The sequence below is a fragment of the Hippopotamus amphibius genome, chromosome 4 (assembly GCF_030028045.1).
Source record: "Hippopotamus amphibius kiboko isolate mHipAmp2 chromosome 4, mHipAmp2.hap2, whole genome shotgun sequence".
Lineage (NCBI taxonomy): Eukaryota > Metazoa > Chordata > Mammalia > Artiodactyla > Hippopotamidae > Hippopotamus > Hippopotamus amphibius.
The window spans coordinates 147,424,139-147,449,618 of NC_080189.1; the positions used below are offsets into that span (position 1 = coordinate 147,424,139).

The 25,480-nt window shown below is 33.7% G+C and overlaps 1 protein-coding gene across 1 annotated transcript in view; it reads right to left on the bottom strand.

Moving 5' to 3' along the window:
• Positions 1–25,480, bottom strand: part of C4H14orf39 (chromosome 4 C14orf39 homolog) — a 52,414-nt gene that overhangs the window by 18,394 nt on the left and 8,540 nt on the right. The window contains exons 5-12 of the mRNA XM_057733763.1: positions 10,933–11,120; positions 10,795–10,837; positions 8,960–9,080; positions 7,966–8,057; positions 5,856–5,989; positions 5,026–5,093; positions 1,231–1,316; positions 1,082–1,140 (exon numbers count right to left, since the gene is read on the bottom strand). Of these exons, the coding sequence (XP_057589746.1) occupies positions 1,082–1,140; positions 1,231–1,316; positions 5,026–5,093; positions 5,856–5,989; positions 7,966–8,057; positions 8,960–9,080; positions 10,795–10,837; positions 10,933–11,120 (791 nt within the window). The remainder of the gene's footprint in view (positions 1–1,081; positions 1,141–1,230; positions 1,317–5,025; positions 5,094–5,855; positions 5,990–7,965; positions 8,058–8,959; positions 9,081–10,794; positions 10,838–10,932; positions 11,121–25,480) is intronic.

Consider the following 25,480-nt stretch of genomic DNA (forward strand, 5'->3'; position numbering starts at 1 on the left):
AACAGGTGAAATACATCACCTGGGCAGATAAGATATAATTCTATTTTTCCAGAAGAAAGCAGGAAGAATATCCATCTGCATTAAATAAGCATATTGTCTTGGTTGAATCCTACATTGAGAGGAATAGACTCATAGTATATTATATGACCATTCTGAATATGCATATATTTACAGAATTTTATACTGCCAGAATGAGCCATTTTTTAAATTTCAAAATAAGTCAGTAATCCACATGCCATAGACAAGAAGAGGTAAAGACTTTTATATAGCCTAATGAATGTAATAATTACTATTCATTATACTGGGCTATCAAAAAATACATATATATACATATATATGTATGTGTCCCTATGATATATATTTTGTATGTATATATATATACATGTATACAGATACATACACATATACACATAGACAGAATGAATCTCTGTCTCTCAAGGGTGCATCAAAGTTCCAACAGCTAGTTGATTATGGGATAATAAACTCATACATATATATTCTGTGACCTTTCTATGATTTTATTCAAAGAAAATAATCCAAGATAATAAAATATTTATATAAAAGAATATAGTAGCATTATTTATAACAGCAAAAACCTGGAAATAACAAAATATTCACTGTGAGGGATTGGCTAAATAAATTATAGCATACCCATGCAAAGACATTATAGTCATCACAAATAAAATCTATTTAATGGAATGGAAAAATATCCTCGACAGCATATCAAGTGGAAAGAAAAGGATACAAAATAATATACATAGTATGTTTCAAATTTGGAGGAATAAACTAAAAGAATAAAACAGATATACATAGAAAAAAGACAAGAATATATAACAGTATGTGTAGTGTCAGTTATATCTGGGTGGTGGTATTTTTGCTTCTTTTATATTTTTCTCTGTTTTTCAAATTTTCTACAATAAGATGTATTTGTTTTATATTTAAGAAAAATGTATTTAAAAACCAGGCATGCATGGTCAGTTAACCAGAGATGCAAAGAATCCAAATAATTTATTTGACTAGTTTAAAAACCTGATATAACTTGTTATTCCCATTTCTTAGGAAAAATATAAACAGCAAATACCTGTATCTCCCTTTTCCAACCACTGATTGCAATTTGATTGTTTCTGTGGGGTTAACAATCTAAAATACAATAAACAAAATTTTTATGTTATTTGCTGAGTTGATAAATTATTTCAGAAATTAAAGCAATTTTTAATTGTTACAGATTACCTGAACTGCATAAAATTTCGTGAAGTTTTAAAAGCCGTAACATGTGAACATTTTAAGTGGTTATTCACAGCAGAGTCATTCAATACCTGAACAAAAGAAACTAAGCATTAGAATTAACTACACAAAACAATAAAATGTTTTGCTTGCCATGGCTACTGAGGGTTCTCCAAGAACACTGTCATCTTCCTCATCACTACTGTTATTATCAACATCAACAACTACAAAAAAAACGTTAAATTAAATGAAACAACTACATACAAACCATTAAGTCAAACACTGGGAAACAAAAAAGGTTTAAGACTCAAGGAATTATTTGATGTTTCTGACAAGTATAATAACTATGCCTGACAATATTTCTTAATTTAAGGGTAAACTTTAAAAATTTTCTTCCTTATTCATGATTAATCAAGTGAATCTTACCATTTTCTCAACTAATTACCTGATATCTGTCTCTCTCTCCCCTATAATCTCTCAAATTGACCACAGGAAAGGGAAACAGTAGGTTAAAAGATTAAAGCCTGAAACTTTCTTTTTAAAATATGTATGATATATATGACAGAGCTATTTCATTTTTAACTTTAATTAAATTTTATTTAATGCTAATATTTAAATCACTGCTTTACTAATGTTTGTACTGTCTGTTTCAAGTCTTTCATCCTCCCTGAGTCACTCATTTTGAAGAGTTACTGATTTTTCTTATTTGACCTGAAATTAAAATATCTTTACATAGGAAAGTTTATCCATTTCTTTTGTTATAACAGCCATTGGTCTTAATTCTATCATCTTATTGTGCCTTTAGATCATAAGACCTTGTCCCTCAAAGAACATCTGTCCCTTAAAAAACAAGTGTTGTTACTGTTTTGATGTATGTTTTAAACAATATACATGTTTGTATAATCCTCCTGGTACAAGTATTTGTATGAGTATTTCAAGTATTTGTTTACAGTAGGTGCTAAGAAGTGAAACTGCTGAGTATGTGCATTTTAATTTTTAATGAGTACTGTGAACCAGTTCTTCAAAGCAGTTGTCCCAAATTATACTCCCACTATCATTGACATCATTAGACATTATCAAATGTTTTACTGTCTGCAAATCTGACAGGTGAAACCAGGTATCTCATTAATTTAATTTGCATTTTCCTGTTCTCCTGAGGTCAGGCATCTTGTTATGTTTAGTGACCCTTAGTCTTTCCTTTTACGTAAGCTGACTTATCTTTTGCCCATTTTTATAGTTTTTTAATTAATTTTTAAGAATTATTATGTATTTCTTTGAATATTATACATTCCAGACACCAATCCCCTAAGTGACAATCCTGTCACTGTCTTTTAACTTTGTTAGTGTCTTTTGCCATACAAAAGCTTTTTATTTTGATATACTCCATTGATTAATTTGTTTTTTATTGCACCATGTTGTTATAATTACTTCATTTTGATAATGTTTAAAAATGTTTAGGGATGATGAAAATGTTCTGAAATTAGACAGTGATGATGGTTACACTATCTTGTGAATATACTAAAAGCCACTGAATTGTACACTTTAAAACAATCAATTTTATATGTGAATTATATCTCAATAACAAAAGTAAAAAAATAAGCATTTTAATATCTGGTAGTAAGAGTCTCCTTAACATTCTTTTAAAAATCTTTATTTAAAATAATTTATTAATCTATTACCGTAGTGAATCATGGATTTTTTAAATGCTGAACAATCATTCTATTCTTTGGGAAAACCAAGGTTAGTCATAATATATTATTCCTTCAATGCTACATTGCAAAATTTGATTTGCTAATAACTTATTTACGATTTTTACATCTATGTTCATTCTTGAGACTAATGTACTATAATTTTTCTTTTCTTTCACTATCCTCGTCCCTGCAATCTAATGGATTATGCATGTAAAATTTGTTGGATAGTTTCCAACTCTTTTTATACTCTGGAACTGTTTGTATAAAAAGATTATTTAATCCAATGGTTCTCAACTGGGAGCAATTTTGCCTCTCAGGAGACATTTGTGTGACAATGTCTGGAGATACTTTTGATTGTCATAATTTGGGGATGAGGTGCTATTGGACTCTATGGGTCACAAGACGACACAACAACAAAGAATTATCTGATCCAAAATGTCAACAGTGTCACTACTGAGAAACTCTCATCTAATCCTTAAAGATCTGGTGGAATTCACCTGAAAAATTGAGTCTGATGTGTTCTGGAGGGCACATGTGGTGCAGGAAAAAGGGAGGGAAATAAGGGAGAAAAGAAGGAAATAGGTATTTATTTACATTTCAGTTTCTTCAGGTTATTGATCTATTCATGTTTTTCCGTCTGTTTAGCAATTTATATTTTCCTAAAAAATTGTCCATCTCACCTAAATTTTCAAATTTACTGGTATACAGTTCTATAGTATCCTCTTAGGACTTAGAAAAGATTTCTTCCATAGGTGTAGTGATATGCACTTTTCCCTCTTTTTATTCTTTTCTTTTGTGGGAGGACTTCTCTTTTTTCTCTACACTTGCTGAAACTTATTAGCTTCTGGTTATATTAATTAACCCAACTTTTAAATTTCATTAATTTCTGCTTTTCTCTGTTTTAATGCCTACTTTCTTTACATTTATTATTTTTGTATTTTGAGTTAAGCTTTTCATACTTTGAGTTCAACTTTTCATATTTAAAGTTCAGCTAATTTTAATCTTTCTTATTTTCTAATATGTTTGTTTTCGAATACAAATTTTTCTCTGATGACTAATTTGGCTACATTTCACAGGTTTGGGTTTGTAGCATAGTATATAGTTTTTAAATTCTATTTTGATTTCTTCTATAACCCCAAAGTTATTTCAAAGTATGTGAATTTCTTTTTCCTCAGCCACAATAGTTTTTTGAGGAGAGTGCTATCTTTTTGTTTAACTTGTATTTTTTTACGTTGTGGTTAGTGAAGATAGCAGCTTTTTAGAACTGGTTGAGATACCCTTTTTATTCCAGCAAATAGTCAATTTTGGTGAATATCACAAACAAAATTTAACTGAATTCTGTGTATGTTGGGTACAAAGTTTGCTCATTGTGTTACTCAGATCCTCTTCATCCTTACTTATTTTTCATCTACTCGATTTGTTCTTGTGACAGACTGGCAGTTTTCTATCCTATCCAAAATCTACATTTCCTTTGTGTTCTGGTTTTAAAAGCAAACAAACAAAAAAGCCCATCATATTTCTCAACCTCTCTGCAGACAGAGGTAGCCATGTTACAAAGTTCTGGCCCATGAACATTAACATATATTGTTTAAGGAGCTTCCATGAAAGACCCCTAAAATGAGGCTGACTCAACTAGCCTTTCTCCCCTTCTTCTTTCTTGACTAGAAGGAAGATATGATAGCAAGTTGTAATGGTTAGCTTCTGACCATGAAATAACCTTGAGGTGAAAGCTTAGCATTAAGGATAGGCAGGAAAAGAAAACACCACTGGAGCTTGAGAAATGATGACATTATGGAGATGGTGCCACAATTTCCCACTTCAATCGAGTTTCTTTAGAAATGTCTTACAGTTTTTGTCTACTGGGTACAGGGCTTGGTATTTTCAAGTATCTTTTATTTTTAGAAGTAAGGGAGAAGGCTACAGTATATTCTCAGGCTGCCATATTGAAACTTTTAAGTGTTTTAGATCCTGAGATTGTACTAATGGCTACTTTACTATATTTATAACACACACACACCCACACCCACACACCCATGTCGTAAATGCAGTACATTCACTATCTCATTTAATGCAGGCATTTAATTTGTACTATTAAAAAAGAAATACCTACCTGTGTATCACTTTCTTTTTGTCTGAAGTCAATATTGGCAAGCTTCACAGAACTCTCTTCTTTTTTATCTAGGTTTTTAAATTGTACAAATTCAAATAAATTTCAGAAATAGAATCTAATCTCATGCCCAACATTTAACTTAACCTTGTAATTAAAAAAAATCAAGTAACATGAATATTTAAATTATATTAAAATAAAGAACTATGAAATTATTACACAATCTTAATTCCTCAATATATAACTATTACAATAACCATGAATGTAAAATGAAAAACAGCTGACAAAAATAAATAAAATAAAATAAAATTTTTAAAAAAACAGCTGACAAAACTACATCTTTATAATGGGACTACATCTTTATGATGGGGAAACAAAGAACAAAGAGTGGTGATATTAATTATTGGTGGAATAAAACAGCCGATGTAGTTAACCTAACTGAATGAAACATTCAAATATCTCAGTGACTACATCATAAATATCATTATCACAAGTCAGCCACCCACTTTAATCATACATATTGATAATACAACCTCTCAAATGAAAAATATATAATTATTCATCCTCCCCTGACAGCTGGATACCAACTGAAACACTTTTTAAAAAAAAAATCATATGAGTGATTTCTATTTCAAAGAGAAAAATGTTATGTGTAGAAGGCACATCTTGTTTGCTCTCAGAAAGAATCAAAGTGGCACTTTACTGAGCCTATAGGTCTCCAGTATTGTTTGCTCTTGTTTACACCAAGTGATAAATAAGTTGCTCCTTTCTATTTCTTCTCTTACGTGTTGTCAAAGAAAACTAAGTTTTTTAATAATAAACAGATACTGTACCTATAACTCTTGGTTCTGAAGAATGCATCTTTATTGGTTTGACTAATTTCTGAGATTCACATGGAAGAAGTAATTGGTTGTTTTGAGGGGCTTTATTCAACATAAGTATGTGTTGTTCATCTTTTTCAAAAATTCTACAGAGAAGAATGAAATATTAAATACTAGCTAAATAAAAAATTCACATATTTTAAACTAGAAGAGATATTTAGATATTATATAAACTCCTCAATTTGCAGATAATGAAAAGAAGTTTCAAAGAATTTAACAAATCTGCCCAATATTATTAAATTACTTACTAGTGTCACAACTAAAACACACTTTTCCTGATTAAGTCCAGTGCTCTTCTCAATGTACCACACTCTCATTTTTAAAACATAATTTTAAAAGACTTTCTAAACTTGTGAAAAACATTTTAAACCAAAACTGTATCTGCAAATAGCATGCTTTAGATTTTAGAGTACTACTTCAAACGTTAAAAAGATTTATTCAGAAAAAAATCAACCAGCATGAACACAGACATCATTAAAGCAATACTACTACAATCATAAATGGATCTTCTAAGTATTTTACTGGAAGATTAATCTCATTGTTATTTAACTGTCAATAAAATACTATTACAAATACTAAAATCGTATTTTATTGATAGTTAATAATTTAAATAATGGTATTATTTGTTAATAACTATCAAAATATAAGTAAAAATAACTAGTCATACAAGTGCCTCTCAATAGAGAATTTTTATATTAAAAAGTTATCAGCAAAGTGAAATTCTGTACATTTACTTATTTTTCTAATTAATTCATTATAAGATTAAAGACATTATCATGGATGTGAGATGTGGGAGTGGGGAAATCAAATAAAATAACAGATCCAAGGAAATAGGATAAGGGAAATTAACTTGGGAGAAGAGTGTGTTGAAAAATCAAAATAAGAGCAATATAGCCTGAGAAGAGGAATTTAAGATTTAAAAGGGTATAGGCAGAAAAAGTAAAAAGTTGATCAAAAACAACAACAGTAATATATCTATTTTTCTGTCACACAATAACAGACAAAAATTCATCTTTTCTTTTCAAATGCCTCTACCACTGATGTCTATTTTATCACCATTAGGATGAAAGACAATGAAATATATGATGCCAGCAAATGGGCTGTTTCTATGGTATTTCTCTCTACACATTATCCTTGGCCTTACTAAATAATAAGCGAATTTGAATACTAGTCCATAATATTTAAATGTATATATTAATATTCTTCATAAGTAATGAATAGAAAATAGCCCGCACAATAAATACTTATAGATTCTATCTAAATATTAGTGGCTTTGGACCGAATATGTAATAAAATTTTAAATGCAGAATACCTGTTCACATAAAATCCCATTTTAAAGTTTACCTAAAAAACTAAAAATAGAACTATCATATGACCCAGCAATTCCACTACTGGGCACATACCCTGGTAAAATCATATTCAAAAGGAAACATGTACCACAATGTTCACTGCAGCACTATTTACAATAGCCAGGACATGGAAGCAACCTAAATGCCCATCAACAGATGAATGAATAAAGAACATGTGGCACATAAATACAATGCAATATTACTCAGCCATAAAAAGGAATGAAATTGAGTTATCTGTAGTGAGGTGGATGGACCCAGAGTCTGTCATACAGAGCAAAGTAAGCCAGAAAGAGAAAAACAAATACTGTATGCTAACTCATATATATGGAATCTAAAAAAAATGGCACAGATGAACCCACTGACAGGGCAAGAATAAAGATGCAAATGTAGAGAGCAGAACTGAGGACAAAGGGCAGGGGGGAGGGGAGTGCGAAGGGAAAGCCAGGAGGAAGTGAGAGAGTAGCACTGACATATACACACTACCAAATGTAAAACAGATAGCTAGTGGGAAGCTGCTGCATAACACAGGGACATCAACTTGATGATGGGTGATGACTTAGAGGATAGGGAAGGTGGGAAGGAGTCGTGGGAGGGAGGGGATATGGAGATATATGTATAAATACAGCTGATTCACTTTGTTGTACATCAAAAACTGGCACAACAGTGTAAACCAATTATATTCCAATAAAGAGCTTAAAAAAGTTTATCTATACCTTTCTTTCAATTCCTTTCTCTTTTCTATATTTTTATTTTTTTCTTCCAGAGTTTCTGAAAGATCCTTCATTTCATAAAGTCTTGCCATCTGCTAAAAAGAAAAATGACATAGCAAAACAAAATAATTACTTGCATTATTAAGGAACATTTGGTTTTTCTTAACTAATTAATATGATTTTTTCTACATAATCACAAGATATATTTTTGGTAGTATTAGCAATCTTCTAGTGAAAAGACTCAAAATTAACAATAAATCATACTCCTTTTATTTTTCCTTACAACTCCATTAGCAAATCTATTAGGTTTCAATGAATTTCATCTTTTTTTGAAACGACAGTCAGAAGCAAAGTAGACAATGAAACGCAGTTACCATATATTTTAAAGGAAGTAGCATCCACTTTCTTCTCATTACTAAAATAATATTACTATTATTTGGAACCTCATGCCTATGAATGATAAATATAATATCTTTACACAATTTTCAGAAAATTAGCTATTCAACTTTTTTTCAGAATTTGGAAGTGACTTTGATGGGTTCTCATACCCATCAACAAAAGCCACATTTTAACAGAGGAAACTAAAAATGTATTCAAGAAAATATCATGCATCATCAATCTTAAAGGCTAAACTAGTATAGTCATAAATTTTCTAGATTAAGTTTTTTAAATTATTTGCTGTCTTGTTCTCTTTTTTGACAACAGTGTTGTAAACTCTGCTAATGCCTTTAAATACCTATTATTAAGCTCTATTTTATTCTTTCCTTATCTTCTTTCCTTAGCACCCAAAGAAAGTTAAACTATTCCCCAAAACTCAGAGTTGAATATACTCAATACCTAAAACACATTTTGGCTGCAAAGTAATCTGAGGCAAATAAATTATTATAAGCTTTTCTCCATATTGAGGCTCTTTAGAAATAGCTCTTCTTAAAATGTCATCTAACACACCATTACACTTACACATTAACACATATATTAGAAACATATAACAAAATACCTGGTTTAAATAATTAATTTCTACTTCCACGTCATCTATTTCTTTCTTCAATTCACACGATCTTTTGGAAAATTTGTTGGCATGTTTAAGAATATCTTGTGTTTTACATCTCAAATTAACCCTTTCATGTTAAGGAACTATGTTATATAAGTAACTTTCACACTTATATAAATATATATATTAAATCAAAAATTAGTATTATGTAACATTTATATATGTATCATATAAGCAATATTAATAACAGTATCTGAAAACAGCACTAAGACTAGTACAAACATTTGGCAAACTGACAGACAATTTACTGTTTGTCTATGATATATATTTAGCTTAAAAATAACATTGCATCAAAAACATGTGTCAGGATTTTTTCTTTCAGTTAAATATTTTCAAAGGGTGTTTTTTTACTTTTGATTTTTACCCAAGTTTATCATGTCATTTGGTATGATAAACATAATCAATTCAGGTTCAAACTTAACTTGTGTTTCTATAATTTATTTGTTCCAAGGTCAACATTAAAAATCTACTCAATTTCCCTTTTCTTGCTCTTTAAGGTCCATCAGTACACTATGCAGAACTCAAAAGAAAGATATATATTCCATCTGAACTTTCTGCTTGAACTAGATTTATATCCAATTTCAAGTAGAGAATTTCTCAGCTGTTAACACACACCTTGCATGGTTATTAGCTACTACAATTTTCTAAGTCACTCTACAATCCATTTAGGAGAATTTAAAAATGAATAAAACAGTGCTAATGAACAAGAACTCCAGAGAAAATCTTTATCAGACCCTTCCTATTTCCCTAAAATTTATGATTTATATGCTAGAACATAAAATTTCAGATGAACATTTTTTATAATGCTATGCTGTTATCAAAAGTATCAATTTAAAATTTTAGATATAGACATTTAAATCCTAATCTTCAATTCTCCCTACCTCCATCACCTCTTCGTGTTTGTCACGCAATCTTACATCTCATCTGTTTCTACATCCAACTCCATAAACCCCAGCTGTGCCTGCTGCATCTACCAACCTCTGCCTCTTCCTATTGAGAAGTTAAAACACAGATGGGCAGCAAATGAACTAAGTACAGAATAAGCTAATACCCAAACATGGATAGAGCAAGTAGCAGAGGAGTTAAAAGGATGATTTAGGATGAAGCAGAATGAAGCAAGGTAGAATGCAGGGATAAAGAAGACAGTACTAATAGTGGAGTTATAATATGATAGGAAAGCATATGAAGGATTGTGGAGGTTGGAAGAGGATTAAAGTTCCAAGTTCATCATCAGGGAAGATCTCCTTGACAAAAAGATGAGACTTAGACCAATTAAGAATTACTTAAGCATCTAATACAATGCCACTGCATTAGAATCACTTGTTTACATGTCTGCTTCCTCTACTCAACTATGAGCTCCTTATAAGACAGCTCTGTATCTTCTTGAGCATTGCCTGGCACAAAGTAGGTACCCAATGAATTGTGACTCACCTCCTTACCATCTTCCATCTTAACAAGTAATAATCAATTAATTTAATTGGAACTCTTTCTTTGGTAACACAGAGCAAGATGACTTTTTCATTGGTTTGGTTGCTCACTGGCTGGCACTTAAAGACAAATACATATACCATTTTATTTGTATTATTAAAATTTCTTGCTTCTGATGACATGCACATATATGAAAACTAATCCCAGATGACCTTTAAAGCAATCTCTAATTTTTTTTGATTAAACAAAAAACCAAACCAATGTGATTCTCACAGGGAAACACAGTAACAATTAGAATACAGAAATAATACTTATCCAATAAAAATTCTAAGTAGAAATACTACTGTGGATACATGTGTAATGTCCAATCGGTAAGTGATGGGAAGGGAGCAGGCACTGAAAAACAAAGTCATATTTCAGACTGATTTATTATATTCTTTTCATTACAAAGATAATGTTGTTAAAACAGTATGTAACACAACCATTAATACCTAAAAATTCCATAAAAATAGTTTCATTCATCTTTAGTTGGTCAGTACATGCCAACACTCTGTCTTGAATTTCTTCATATTCTCTCTTCTTCTTATAATATTCATGTGAAAGTGGTGTTTCTGAGTATTTTAGTTGGTATTGCTTTAAAACATCTTTATATTGACATATATAACCATGGTACATTTTTCTGTTAAAATTAAAAGAAATGATGTCAATATAACAAAAGTATAACTAAAATCACTTGTTAAAGTCTAAAATAAGCATAAAAGACAAGTTAAAAATCTACTTATTCTTGCTTCCCTCAATACTGTCTGTCCTTCAAATTTTTCTTAACTCTATTACACTTTTCAATTCTCTACTCTTTTTCTTCACTACCTGAGTTACTCACTCCTTAATCCTCTTCGATTAAAATTCTACTTCCACCATTCTAATAAAACTAGTCTTCCCAAGGTTATCAATGATCTAATTTGTCCAACCTAGTGATCTTTTTTCACTTCTTATCCTAAATGACACTGCAGAACATGGTTCCTTTGAAGACTTCTTGAATCTCTATCCTCCCTGAGTTTTGAATCTCTACTGTTGCCAGTTCAGCTATCTCTATAACTTTTAAATCTCCCTCAGTTTTCTAAGCTAAAATTATCATGTTCTATGTGATAGAACTTTGGGTTCACAATCATTCTTGTATACTGCAGAATTATTTTATAAGAAAATTTCAGCACTGTTTGGAGGAACCCCTTCAGTACAATTCAGACAGAGGTGCATGGTCATCTATTTAGGAACCAGTCTTGAGTGAGATGGTCAATTCTTACAAGAGGATATTAACTAGACCTTCTCATTTGAACTTTGCTTGGTCTACAACAGGGGTCAATTACTATGATCTATGGGCCAAATCTAACCTGCCACCTGTTTTTTGCATAGCCTATGAGCTAAGAACAAGTTTCACATTTTAAATGACTTAAAAAATCAAAAGAATAATGTTTCATGATGTATTAAACTTATATGAAATCAAACTGTAATGTCCATAAAAAAAGTTTTATTAGAACACAGTCAATCATTTATGTATTGCCTAAAGTTGCTCTTGTACCACAATATCAGACTTGAGTAGTTGTGACAAAGACAGTATATGCCCACAAAGCCTAGAACATTTACTATCTGGCCCTTTACAAAAAAAGTTTGTCAGTCCTCATCTACAACACTAAACACGTTCAATCCAGGTTCATTGCAAAACCATATTATTGAGAGGAGAAAAAGATGGTACAGTAGAGGGATGTGGAGCTCACCTCCTCCCACAAACACATCAAAACTACATATACAGGTGGAACAATTCTCATAGAATACCTACAAAAAGCTTGTAGAAGATCTCATACAACCAAAACTAGGAGAAAAATTCCCATGTAACCATTGCCCCTGCAGGAGGGCTGAAATCTGAGCCAATTACCTACTCTCCCCCTTTGGTGTGGGGGTGAGGCTTGGGCAGGTTCTCTTGCAGGTGGATTTGTGAGCACACATACAGGCCTAAAGGACCTCTGAGCCCATTATGAGCTCAGTGGATATGCCCCCCACCCGCCGAAGCATATGTGGCCCCCCAAGGGCAGCACCAACAACAGTGTTCTTTGTGGGTGCACAAACCAAGTGGCAGGCAGCATCACAGAGTCACATGCCCCAGTGGACAGCTCCTGGGGAAGAATACACAGTGGCTCTTTCCTCAGAGGAAGTGCTCCAGTCCCACATACCTCACATCACAGCTTAGAACTGGACCTGGGGGCTTCTACTCCAACAACTGGGGAGCAGACCCTGACCCTGACAGGGCTGTAATAACCACCAGAGCAAAGAGGAGGCCCCATCCAACATCCAGGGCAGGCTCTAGTGACCAAAACACCAACCACACCCCCTATCAAGGGGACAAGGGCCAGCACAACCTGAGGAAAGACTTGGCAAGCATCCGTACCACAGACAGCCCTTGCACCAAAAATATTGCACTCACACAGTCTACACAGGGTCACTCCCACATAAATACAGCACTTCAAGACCACAGTAGATAACTGTTTCTCCTAAATTCACAGAGCTGGAGAAATATAGGTAAAATGAAAAAGCAGAGGAACTTCTCTGAATTAAAAGAACCAGAGAAATTCCCTGAAAGAACAATGAAACAGACCTCTCCAATCTACTGACCCTGAGTTCAAAAAGGGGGTAATAAAAATGCTGAAGGAATTAAGAAAGACTATCAATAGAAATGTAGATCACTGTAACAAGGAATTAGAAGCTATAAAAAGAAGCCAATCGAAATTAGACAATTCAATTGCTGAAATGAAAACTGAGCTAAAGGCATAAATAGCAAACTAAATAATGCAGAAGAATAAGTGATCTGGAAGACAGAATAATTGAAATCACCCAAGCAGAGCAGCAGACAGAAAGACATATGAAAAAAAGAAAGAAAGCAACATTTGAGATCTGTGGGATAATAAAAGCAACCCAATCTACGCATAATAGGAATCCCAGAAGGAGAAGAAAGAGAAGAGGGGATCAAAAATGTTTTCAAAGAAATTATGGCTGAAAACGTCCCAAACCTAAAGAAGGAAATAGGTATCCACATACAGAAAGCATGTTCCAAACAAGATGAACCCAAAGAGACCAAATCCAAGACATATCATAATTAATATGGCAAAAGTGAAAGATAAAGAGATGATTCTAAAGGTAGCAAGAGAAAAACAAAGGGTCAGTTACAAGGGAATCCCCATAAGGCTTTCAGCTGATTTCTCTCCAGAAACTTTGCAGGCCATAAAGGAGGGGCAAGATATATCCAAAGTCCTGAAAAAGAAAAACCTGCAATCTAGGATACTCTACCCAGCCAGACTGTCATTTAGAATAGAAGGAGAGTTAAAGAATTTCTCAGACAAGCACAAACTACAAGAAGACAGCAATACTAAACCTATCCTAAAAGAAATATTGAAAGGTCTTCTTTAAATAGAAAAGAAGCAAGAATCTATAAGAAAGGTAAACTCACAAGAGGAAAGGCAAATATATAAAAGGACTGAATATCACTTAAATAAGTCAGTACATAGATTAAAAAACAATCAAAAAAATTCTGCGAAAGCAAGTATGAATACAATGAACAGAAAAAAAAGATAAACATGAAGATGTAAAATAGGAGATCAAAAATCACAAAATATGGGGGAGGGAAGAAAGAAAATGCAGATCTTTTAGAACGTGTTTGAGCTTATATGACTCCAAATCTAAAGCAAGCAGATATAGTTATGAGTTAACATATTTGAAAACCAGGGTAATTACAAATCAAAAACATAACATGGATTCACAAAAACCAAAAAAAAAGAAAAGGAACTCAAGCATAATACAAACCGCAAACAGAAAAACAAAAAGGAGGATAAAAGAATAAAGAAGAGGCACAAAACCAGCCAAAAAACAAAGTTTAAAATGGCAATAAACACATATTATCAGCAATTAGTTTAAATATAAGTGGACTAAATGCACCAATCAAATATATACAGTGGCAGGTTAGATAATAAAACAAAAATCTACAATATGCTGCCTACAAGAGACCCACTTTAGGGTGAAAGACACATATAAATTAAAAGTGAGGGGATGGAGGGGCTTCCCTGGTGGCGCAGTGGTTAAGAATCGGCCTGCCAATGCAGGGGACACTGGTTCGATCCCTGGGCCAGGAAGATCCCACATGCCACAGAGCAACTAAGCCTGTGTGCCACAACTACTGAGCCTGTGCTCTAGAGCCTGCGAGCCACAATTATTGAGCCCACATGCCACAACTACTGAAGCCCATGTGCCTAGAGCCCATACTCTGCAACAAGAGAAGCCACCGCAATGAGAAGCCCATGCACTACAATGAAGTGCAGCCCCTGTTTGCCGCAACTACTGAAAGCCTGCATGCAGCAACGAAGACCCAACACAGCCAAAAATAAATATATAAATATTTTTTTAAAAAGTGATGGGATGGAAAAAGATATTTCATGCAAAAGGAAATGACAAGAAAGTGAGGGTAGCAAAACTCATATCAGACAAAATAGACTTTAAAACAAAGGCCACATAGAAAGACAATGAAGGTCAATATATATTGATAAAAAGATCAATACAAGAATAGGATATCACACTCATTAACACATATGCACCCAATACAGGAGGACCAAAATCCATAAAATACCAAGAGACATAAAGGGAGAAATTGATGGAAATACAACAGTAGGAGACTTTCACACCCTACTGACATCAATGGACAGATTTTCCACACAGAAAAACAATAAGGCAACAGAGATCTTAAATGACACAATAGGACAGTTAGATTTAATTGATATCTACAGGACACTACATCCAAAAAAGCCAAAATACACATTCTTTATAAGCACACATGGAACATTCTCTAGGTTGGATCACATACTAGGACACAAAAGAAGACTCAACAAATTTAAGAGGACAGAAATTATTTTAAACAACTTTTCTGAGTGCAATGGCATGAAACTAGATATCAACCACAGAAAGAAAACCAAGAAAAAAAAATGACTACCTGGAGAATAAACAACATGCTACTAAAAACCAATGGGTTAATGATGAAATCAAAGAGGAAATTTTAAAATACCTCAAACTAAGCAACAAAGAAAACACAACCATTCAAAATCTATAGGATGCAGAAAAAAGAAGTCCTAAAAGGGAAGTTCATAGCAGTACAGGCCTTCTTCAAAAAACAAGAAAATTTTCAAATAAACAAGCTAACCTACTACCTAAAAGAATTAGAAAAACAAAACCTAAATTCAACAGAAGGAAGGAAATAATAAAGATTAGGGAGGAAATAAATAAATGGAGACAAACAATGATAGAAAAAAATCAATAAAACCAAGAAATAATTTTTTGAAAAGATATACAAAATTGACAAGCCTCTAGCCAAGCTCATCAAGAAGAAAAGAGAGAGGATCCAAATAAATTTAATATGAAATGGAAGAGGAGAAATAATGGATACCACAGAAATACAAAAAGTTATTAAGAAAACATGATGAACAGTTACATGCCAACAAATTCAACAACCTAGAAGAAATGGACAAGTTTCTAGAAACACACAGCCTGCCAAAACTGAATCAAGAAGAAACAGATAATTTAAACAGACTGATCACTACAAGTGAAATAGAATCTGTAATTTTTTTAAGAAAGGCTCCTTGCAAACAAAAGTCCAGGATTGGATGGCTTCACTGGGGAATTCTACCAAACACACAAAGAACTTACATCTCTCCTTCTCAAACTCTTCCAAAAGACTGAAGAGGAAGAAACACTCCCAAAGTCATTCTATGAAGTCATCATCACCCTGATACCAAAACCAGACAAAGACATTACCAAAAAAGAAAATTACAGGCCAGTATCTTTTATGAATATAGATACAAAAATTCTCAACAAAATATTAGCAAACCAAGTCCAACAACACATAAAAAGGGTAATACACCATAATCGAGTTGGATTCATGCCAGGGTCACAAGGATGGTTCAACAAACACAAATCAATCAATGTGATACACTACATCAACAAAAGAAAAGACAAAAACCACTTGATCATCTCAATAGATGCAGAAAAAGCACTTGATAAAATTTAACATCCATTCATGACAAAAACTCTCACCAACGTGGGTATAAAGGGAACGTATCTAAACATAATAAAAGGCATTTATGACAAACCCACAGCAAATATGATACTAAATCGTGAAAAGCTGAAAGCTTCCCACTAAGCACGAATAAAACAAAGATGCCCACTCTCACCACTTCTATTCAACATACTATTAGAAGTCCTAGTCACAGAAATCAGACAAGAAAAAGAAACAAAAGACATCCAAATTGGAAGATAAGAGGTAAAATTGTCATTATATTCAGATAACAATACTCTATATAGAAAACCCTAAAGACTCCACACAAAAACTAGAACTGATAAATAAATTCAGCAAGGTAGCAGGATATAATATTAACATATGGAAATCTATTGCATTTCTTTACACTAACAATCAAATATCAGAAAGAGAAAGTAAAAAAACAATCTGTTTAAAATTGCATTGCATCAAAAAAAAAAAAAAAAAACCCTAGGAATAAACCTAACCAGGGAGGTGAAAGATTTATATGCTGAGAACCATAAAACATTGATAAAGGAAACTGAAGATGATTCAAGGAAATGGATAGATAGCCCATGCTCTTCAGTTGGAAGAATTAATATAGTTAAAACTGCCATACTACCCAAAGCAATCTACAGATTTAATGCAATCCCTATCAAATTACCCACAACATTTTTTCACAGAACTAGAATAATCCTAAAATTTATATTGAACCACAAAAGACCCAGAATTGCCAAAGCAATCCTGAGGGAAAAGAACAAAGCTAGGGGCATACCTTTCTAAACTTCAGATAATATTACAAAGCTACTGTAATCAAAACAGGGTGGTATTTGCACAAAAACAGACATATACATCATGGAACTGAATAGACGGCCCAGAAATAAACCCACACACCTGTGGTCAATTAATCTTCAACCAAGGAGGCAAGAATACATACAATGGAGAAAAGAGAGTCTCTTCAGCAAGTGGTGTTGGGAAAACTAGACAGCCTCATGTAAATCAATGAATTCAGAACACTCCCTCATATAATACACAAAAATAAATTCAAAATGGCTTAAAGACTTAAATAGAAAACATGATACCATAAAACTCCTAGAAGAGAACACAGGCAAAACATTCTCTGACATAAATTGTACCAATATTTTCTTGGGTCAGTCTCCCAAGGCAAAATAAATAACAGCAAAAATAAACAAGTGGGACCTAACCAAATTTAACAGCTTTTGCACAGTAAAGGAAACCATAAACAAAACAAAAAGACAACCTATGGACTTGGAGAAAATATTTACAAATGATGCAACTGACAAGGGCTTAATTTCCAAAATATACAAAGAGCTCATACAACTCGATATCAAAGAAACAAATAATTCAATCAAAAAATGGGCAGAAGACTTAAATAGACATTTTTCCAAAGAAGACATACAGATGGCCATTAGGCACATGAAAAGATGCTCAACATTGCTAATTATTAGAGAAATGCAAATCAAAACTACAATGAGGTATTACCTCACAGTCTACAAATAATAAATGCTGGAGAGGGTATAGAGAAAAGGGAACCCTCCTACACTGTTGGTGAGAATGTAAATTGGTGCAGCCACAATGGAAAACAATATGAAGCTTCCATAAAAAACTAAAAATAGAGTTACCACTACTGGGCATATTTCTGTAAAAGATGAAAACTCTAATTTGAAAAGATACATGCACCCCAACGATTATAGCAGCACTATTTTACAACAGCCAAGATATGGAAGCAACCTAAGTGTCCATCAACAGATGAATGGATAAAGAAGATGAGGTATATACATACAATGGAATATTACTCAGACATAGAAAAGAATGAAATGAAGCCATTTGCAGCAACAGGGATGGACCTAGAGATTATCATGCTAGGTGAAGTAAGTCAGACAGACAAAGACAAATACCACGTGATATCACTTATATGTGGAATCTTAAAAAAACATAGTACAAATGAACTTATTTACAAAACAGAAACAGACTCATAGACATAGAAAACAAACTTATGGTTACCAAAGTGGGGAGGAATAAATAAGAAGTATGGAATTAACTGATACGCACTACTATATATCAAATAGATAAACAACAAGGATTTACTGTATAGCACAGGGAACTATATTCAATATCTTGTAATAACCTGTAATGGAAAGCAATCAAAAAATGTGTCTATGTATATATAAACATATGTATTTATATATATAACTGATCACTTTGCTGTACATTGAAACTAACACAATATCGTAAATATTGTAAATGAACTAAATTTAAACAGAAAATATATCCTTGGATCCTTTTTTTACCCAATTATTAACAAATACGTACTTTCAAAAACAACATTCATAGAAAAATTTCTAAAAATTTGTTATAGGTTTTATGTTCCTCAAAATTTTATAAATTTTCTAGTCAAGCCATACTATATGAATTTCTTAAAAGATACTTCAATGATTATCTCAACTTAGTAGATGAGAAAAGAAGTATTCATAAACTGCTTGTATAGTGAGAAGAAAACAAAGGACAACAGCCTTCTACTGGTCAGCAGGTCTGAATCTTAAGAATGTTTTAATTTCTTAATATTACTAAACTGTCCCATTATGCAAGATAAAGCAGTTTAGCCCAAAACAAGTTTGTTCCTATTCTTCTAAATGCATATTTGCTAATTAAGCCTTCACTTCTTGGGAAAATAGTCAAAAAGGAGGGAAATACCTATAAGAAAACTGAGTCTGGGTCACCAGTTTCAGATGAGATTAGTATATCCACCCCCTCACCCCCACCCCCACCATCTATTCTGCTCAGACTGCATATTCATGCCAACTCTTCTAATATAATCTATACAAGAACTTTGCCAGCCCAAGTCATGATTCAAGAAGAGCCATTACTATTTCATCTGTTGCCAGCAATACTACTCTTTGTGAATGCCTGGGATAGGGATGGGAGATTAGGATAAATAAGTAGCTGGTGCCTCTACTTCCTTCATTACCCATGATACCAACAAATTGACTCTCTTCCTCTTATAAATACATAGCATTGAGTCATCAAGTTGATAAACCTATGTGGCTGGTTTAAGAAAGAAAGAGAGAGTTGTTTTCACTTCAATGCCTCTGCTAGCTGAGAGAAATCATCCACAATAAACACTGTCAGAGAGGTACATATTGGACTGGTTTGCTTCAGCCCCTCACAGAATCATTTAAAATAATATTTTAGGGCTTCCCTGGTGGTGCAGTGGTTAAGAATCCGCCTGCCAGTGCAGGGGACACAGGTTCGATCCCTGGGCCAGGAAGATCCCACATACCATGGAGCAACTAAACCGGTGCACCACAACTACTGAGCCCACATGCCACAACTACTGAAATCCATGTGCCTAGAGCCCATGCTCCACAACAGGAGAAGCCACCACAATGAGAAACCTGCGCACTGCAACGAAGAGTAGCCCCCACTCGCCACAACTAGAGAATGCACAGCAACGAAGACCAAATGCAGCCAAAAATAAAATAAATAATAAAATAAATCTTTAAAAAAATAAAATAATATTTTAGAGCTACAGCTTGCTCTAAGAAGCTATAAGAAGCAGTAATACATATTGTGTTTATTTGAGGGAGGCTACTGAAGATAATGACTACCATATTGCACAATTTTCCCTTTATGAGAATCCAAGGATGAAATTTCTCTCAAGTCTCAGTACTAGGGAAAAAACCTCTACTTATCCTAAGCAACTGAACAGTTTTGTTTTGTTTTTTTAAGAACTTTTATTGAGATGCAACTGACATACAATAAACTGCATATATTTAAAGTGTACAATTTGATATTTTTTTTCTTATTAGTAATGTACATATGGCAATCCCAATCTCCCAATTCACTTCCCCCCAACCCCCATCCCTGCTTTCCCGACTTGGTGTCCATATGTTTGGCAATTAAACAGTTTTTTAAATGAATATTCTGAATTCCAAATTGATCACACTTCCACAATGCTTTGACTAGTATTAGGAATTTCAAAGCCTAATTTGTGCCTATATCTAACAGATGTGTAAGACCATATACTATGAATTTCTATCCTGATCAAAGGCTTCATCTTCCTATATTATCCTTACTTTCCTAAGACTCAATTTGTATATCTAACTTTAACACTATGATATTATTTATATAAATCATTTCAAATTCTTTTTGAATTGAAGTGGAGCCTATAAATAACAAAGTAACAGTCTTCTCTGCTAATTCTACCCTCTGCCTACTTCTTGGATGAGCTCTACCCTCTGCATATTACTTGGATGATCGTGTCCTCCAGCTTTTTTTTTTTTGCTTTATACTTTCCCTGGGCAATCTCATCTATTTTTATGATTTCAAATGCCATTGAAGTCCAAATCTATACCTCAGTCCCTACCTTTTCTTAAGACCCATTTTCTAATATGAAATGTATTGCGTTCTAGATTTTGTGTGTATTTATAATTAAAATATTAGATAGGAATGACATCAGCAAGATGGCATACTAAAATGTCCCTTGAGCATATCAGCCCCTCAACAATAAAAATTTGCCATCCATCCATGGACAAAAGTGCCTTTGTGGAAACTCTGGAATCCAGGTAGGAGACTATGAAATCTTGGTGTAGTCCAAGACTGAGGAGAGCCATTCTGAGAAGACAGGCTCACATCTTGGTGGTTAACCTGCTGACTATGGTCCTGGCTGCAGACCCAGAAAACATCTCTGTACCCCTGAGAACTGAGCTACAGGCCTATTTAGCTTTGGGTCTGTAACCAGCCCCATAAACCAAGGGACCTGGGAGAAGTCATACCCAGCTGTGTGTTAACCAACAGGCATACAGACCCTGGTCCTGGGTTGTGGTCTTGGAAGTGGCAGGTGAACCACCTCCAGTCCTCCATGGCTGTGGTCTGGGAAACCCAGGAGGTAAACCTGCCAAACTCAGCCAGACTGTAGATTCTAAAAGCACCCCATAATTGGGTTCCAGCCTGTCCCAGCCACAATCACTGAAGAATCCTGCTGGCACAGAGACCCAGCAGGAGACACTCCTATCTATATCCCTCAAGATCCTAAAGGATCCTATAGTTGGTTCCAACTCTCTCACAGCACAATTTGTCAGGAGTACTGAGGGTCCAGGGTCCAAGCAAGAGACACTCCTGTCTGCACCCCATAGATCCTGAAAGGACCTATACTTTGTTCTAAATCTCAAGCAGTCTAGCACTAACAGACTGGCCCAGGGACCCAAGGAGATAATCCTATTTGCTCCCCTGGAAATCTTGAAAGGGCCCTATACTTGGCTCTAGCCCCTCCAGCCACAGTCAGGGAGCAGTCCAGCGTACCCAGGGACCTGATTGGAGACACGCCCATCTGTGCCTTGAGAACCAGGACTGCAGACCTCAGTTTTGTTTGTAGAATCTGAAACAGCCGTGAGGCTCAGTTCTAGCCCCTCTAAGCCACAGTCCAGGGCCAGTCCTGACTATCCATGAATCCATTCAGTGACTAGGCAGGAGCTCTCCCAGGGACTTGCTGGGAGACACACTTGTCCACACACTTGGTGATATGCCTGCTGACTGAGGACCCAATTGTGGAATGTGAATCATACTCTTGTCCCAGTACTATCCTACTGAACAAAGTATTGAAGGAAGTCTCGCCTGCCCAAGACTAGACAGGATCCATACCTGCCTAAGCCCCTGGTAACAAGCACACCAACCATGGATCCCACTACAGACTCAATGACAGCTTCAAAATCAGCTCCAACCAAGCACAACTGAAATTCTATAGGCAATCCCATCAGCCCAGGAAATCAACAGAAGGCATTACCTCCCAAAACCAGACTGTAAAGACTGGAAGAAGGGTTTGTTTATTCAATTGCACAGACACAATGCAAGGCTAAGCAGATCACAAGAATCAGGCTAACATGACATCACCAGAAGAGAAGTAATAAATCTTCAGTAACTGACCCCAAAGAAATGGAGATCAATAATTTGCCTTGCAAATAATTCAAAGTAATCATCTTACAGAAATTTAGGAACACAGACAACTAAATAAAATCAGGAAAACAATGCATGAACAAAATGAGAAGTTTAATAAAGAAATAGAAACCATAAAAAAGAACCAAATAGCAACTATGGAGCTGAAGAACACAATGGTAGGACTGAAATATTCAATAGAGAGGATTGATAACAGCCTTGATCATGTAAAAGAAATAATCAGCACACTCAAAAACTCTTCATTTAAAATTATTAGTTAGAGGAACAAAAAGAAAAAGAATGAAAAAGAGTGAAGAAAGTCTACATAAATTATGAAACACTGCAAGGCGAACAAATATTTGCATCAAGGGAGTCCCAGAAGGAGAAAAGAGAGAAAGAGGCAGAAAGTTTATTTAAAGAAATAATAGTTGATTACTCAGCCAGAAAAAAGAACAAAATAATGCCATTTGCAACAACATGGATGGACCTAGAGATTCTCATACTAAGTGAAGTCAGACAAAGACATTATCATATGATATCACTTATATATGGAATCTAAAAAAGAAAGGTTACAAATGAACTTACCTACAAAACAGAAATAGAGTTACAGATGTAGAAAATAAATTTACAGTTATCAGGGGGTAAGGGGAGGGAGGGATCAAGTGGAAGATTGGGACTGACACATACACACTACTATATATAAAATAGATAATTGATAAGGACCCCTACTGTATAGCACAAGGAACTCTAGTCAATACTCTGTAATGGCCTATATGGGAAAATAATCTAAAAAAGAGTGGATATGTGTATTTGTAAAACAGATTCACTTTGCTATACACCTGAAACTAACACAACATTGTAAATCAATTATATCCCAATAAAAATTTTTAGGACAGGAAAGAAACAATAGCTGAAAACTTCCCAAATATTAGGAAAGAGATAGACATCTAGATAGAGGAAGCCGAAAGGATCCCAAGCAAGACCAATCCAAGGAAGATTACTCCAAAGCACATTATAATCAAAATGTTAAAATGCAAAGACAAAAAGAGAATTTTGAAAGCATCAAGAGAAAAACAACTCATCACAAGGGAACCTCTATAATGTTACCAGATTTCTCTGCAGAAACTTTGTAGGCCAGAAGAGAATGGGATCACATATTTAAAGTACTGAAAGAAAAAACTGCCAACCAAAAATGCTACACCAGCAAAACTGTCCTTCAGAAATGAAGGAAAAATAAGGACACTCCCAGACAGACAAAAGCTAAAGGAGTTCATTACCACTAAAGGAGTTCATTACACTGCCTTATAAAAAATATTAGGAGGAGTTTTTCAAGCTGAAATAAAAGGATGCTAAGTAACAACATGAAAACATAAAAGAATAAAACTTAATGCTAAAGGTGAATATATACGCAAATTCAGAATACCATAATACTGTAATGACTGTATGTAAGTCACTTTAATCTCTAGTATGAAAGTTAAAAAACAATATTATATAACATTATTACAGCTACAATAATTTGTTAATGGATGTACAGTATAAAAAGGTATAAAGTATGACATCAATAGCATTAAATGTGTGGGGAGGAGAAGTAAAAGTGCAGAGTTTTTGCATGCAATTGAAGGTTAGTTGTTATCAGTTTAAAAGAGTCTGTTATATCTATAAGATGTTTTATATAAGCATCATGGTAACCACATAGGAAAAATTTACAGTAGATACACAAAAAAGAAAGAGAAAGGAATTAAAGCATACCACCACAAAAAATAAATTATAAAGGAAGACAGCAAGAAAGGAAGAAACAAAGGGACTAAAAATACACTCAGGAAACAATTAATAAAATGGCAATAGAAAGTAATTACTTTAAATGTAAATAGACTAAATTCAAAAGGCAAATAGTGGCTGAGTGGATTAGAAAAAACAAGACCCAACAATACGCTGACTGCAAGAAATCACTTTAGCTTTAATGAAACACATGGCTGAAAGCAAAGGGATGGAAAAAGATATTCCATGCAAATGGTAACCAAAGAGATCAGAAGTGGTTATACTTATATCAGATAAGATAGACTTTTTCAGTCAAAATCAGTCACAAGACACAAAGAAGTTCACTTCCCAAGGAATTAGAAAAAGAACAAACCATAAAGATAGCAGAAATAAGGTAATAACAAAGGTTAGAGCATAAATAAATGGAGAGATAAGAAAGACAATAGGAAAAAAATCAATGAAACAAAAAGTTGCTTTTTTGAAAACGTAAAACAATATTTACAAACCTTTAGCTAGACTAACCAAGGAAAAAAGAGAGAGGACTCAAAGTTATAAATGAAAGAGGAGATATTACAACTGACACCAAAGAAATACAAAAGCTCTTAAGAAGCTACTATTAGCAGTTATATGACAACAAATTAGATAACCTAAAAGAAATGGATAAACTTCTAGAAACAGACAACTTACCAAGATCAAATTATGAAAAAATTAAAAATCTGAACAGATCAATTCCTAGTGATGAGATAGAGGCACTAATCAAAAACCTCCAAAGAAAAGCCCAGGACCAGATGGTTTCACTGATAAACTGTACCAAAACATTTAAAGAAGAATTAACATCAACCCTTCTCAAACTCTTCCCAAAAAATGGAAGAGGAGAAAACACTCTCCAACTTATTTTACAAGGCCAGCATTACCCTGATACCAAAGCCAAATAAGGGCACTACAAGAAAAGAAAACTACAAGCCAATATTCTTGACAAATATGGATGCAAAGTTCTCAACAAAACACGAGCAAATCAAATTCAACAGCACATTAAAACAATCATACATGAAATACAAAGTGGGATTTATCCTTGGATGCAAGGATGATTCAATATACACAAATCATTAAACATGAAATATCACATTAATAGAATGAAGGACAAAAATTATGTGATCTCAATAGATGAAGAAAAAGTATTTGGCAAAATCTGACACCCTTTCATGATAAAAACTTTCAATAAATTG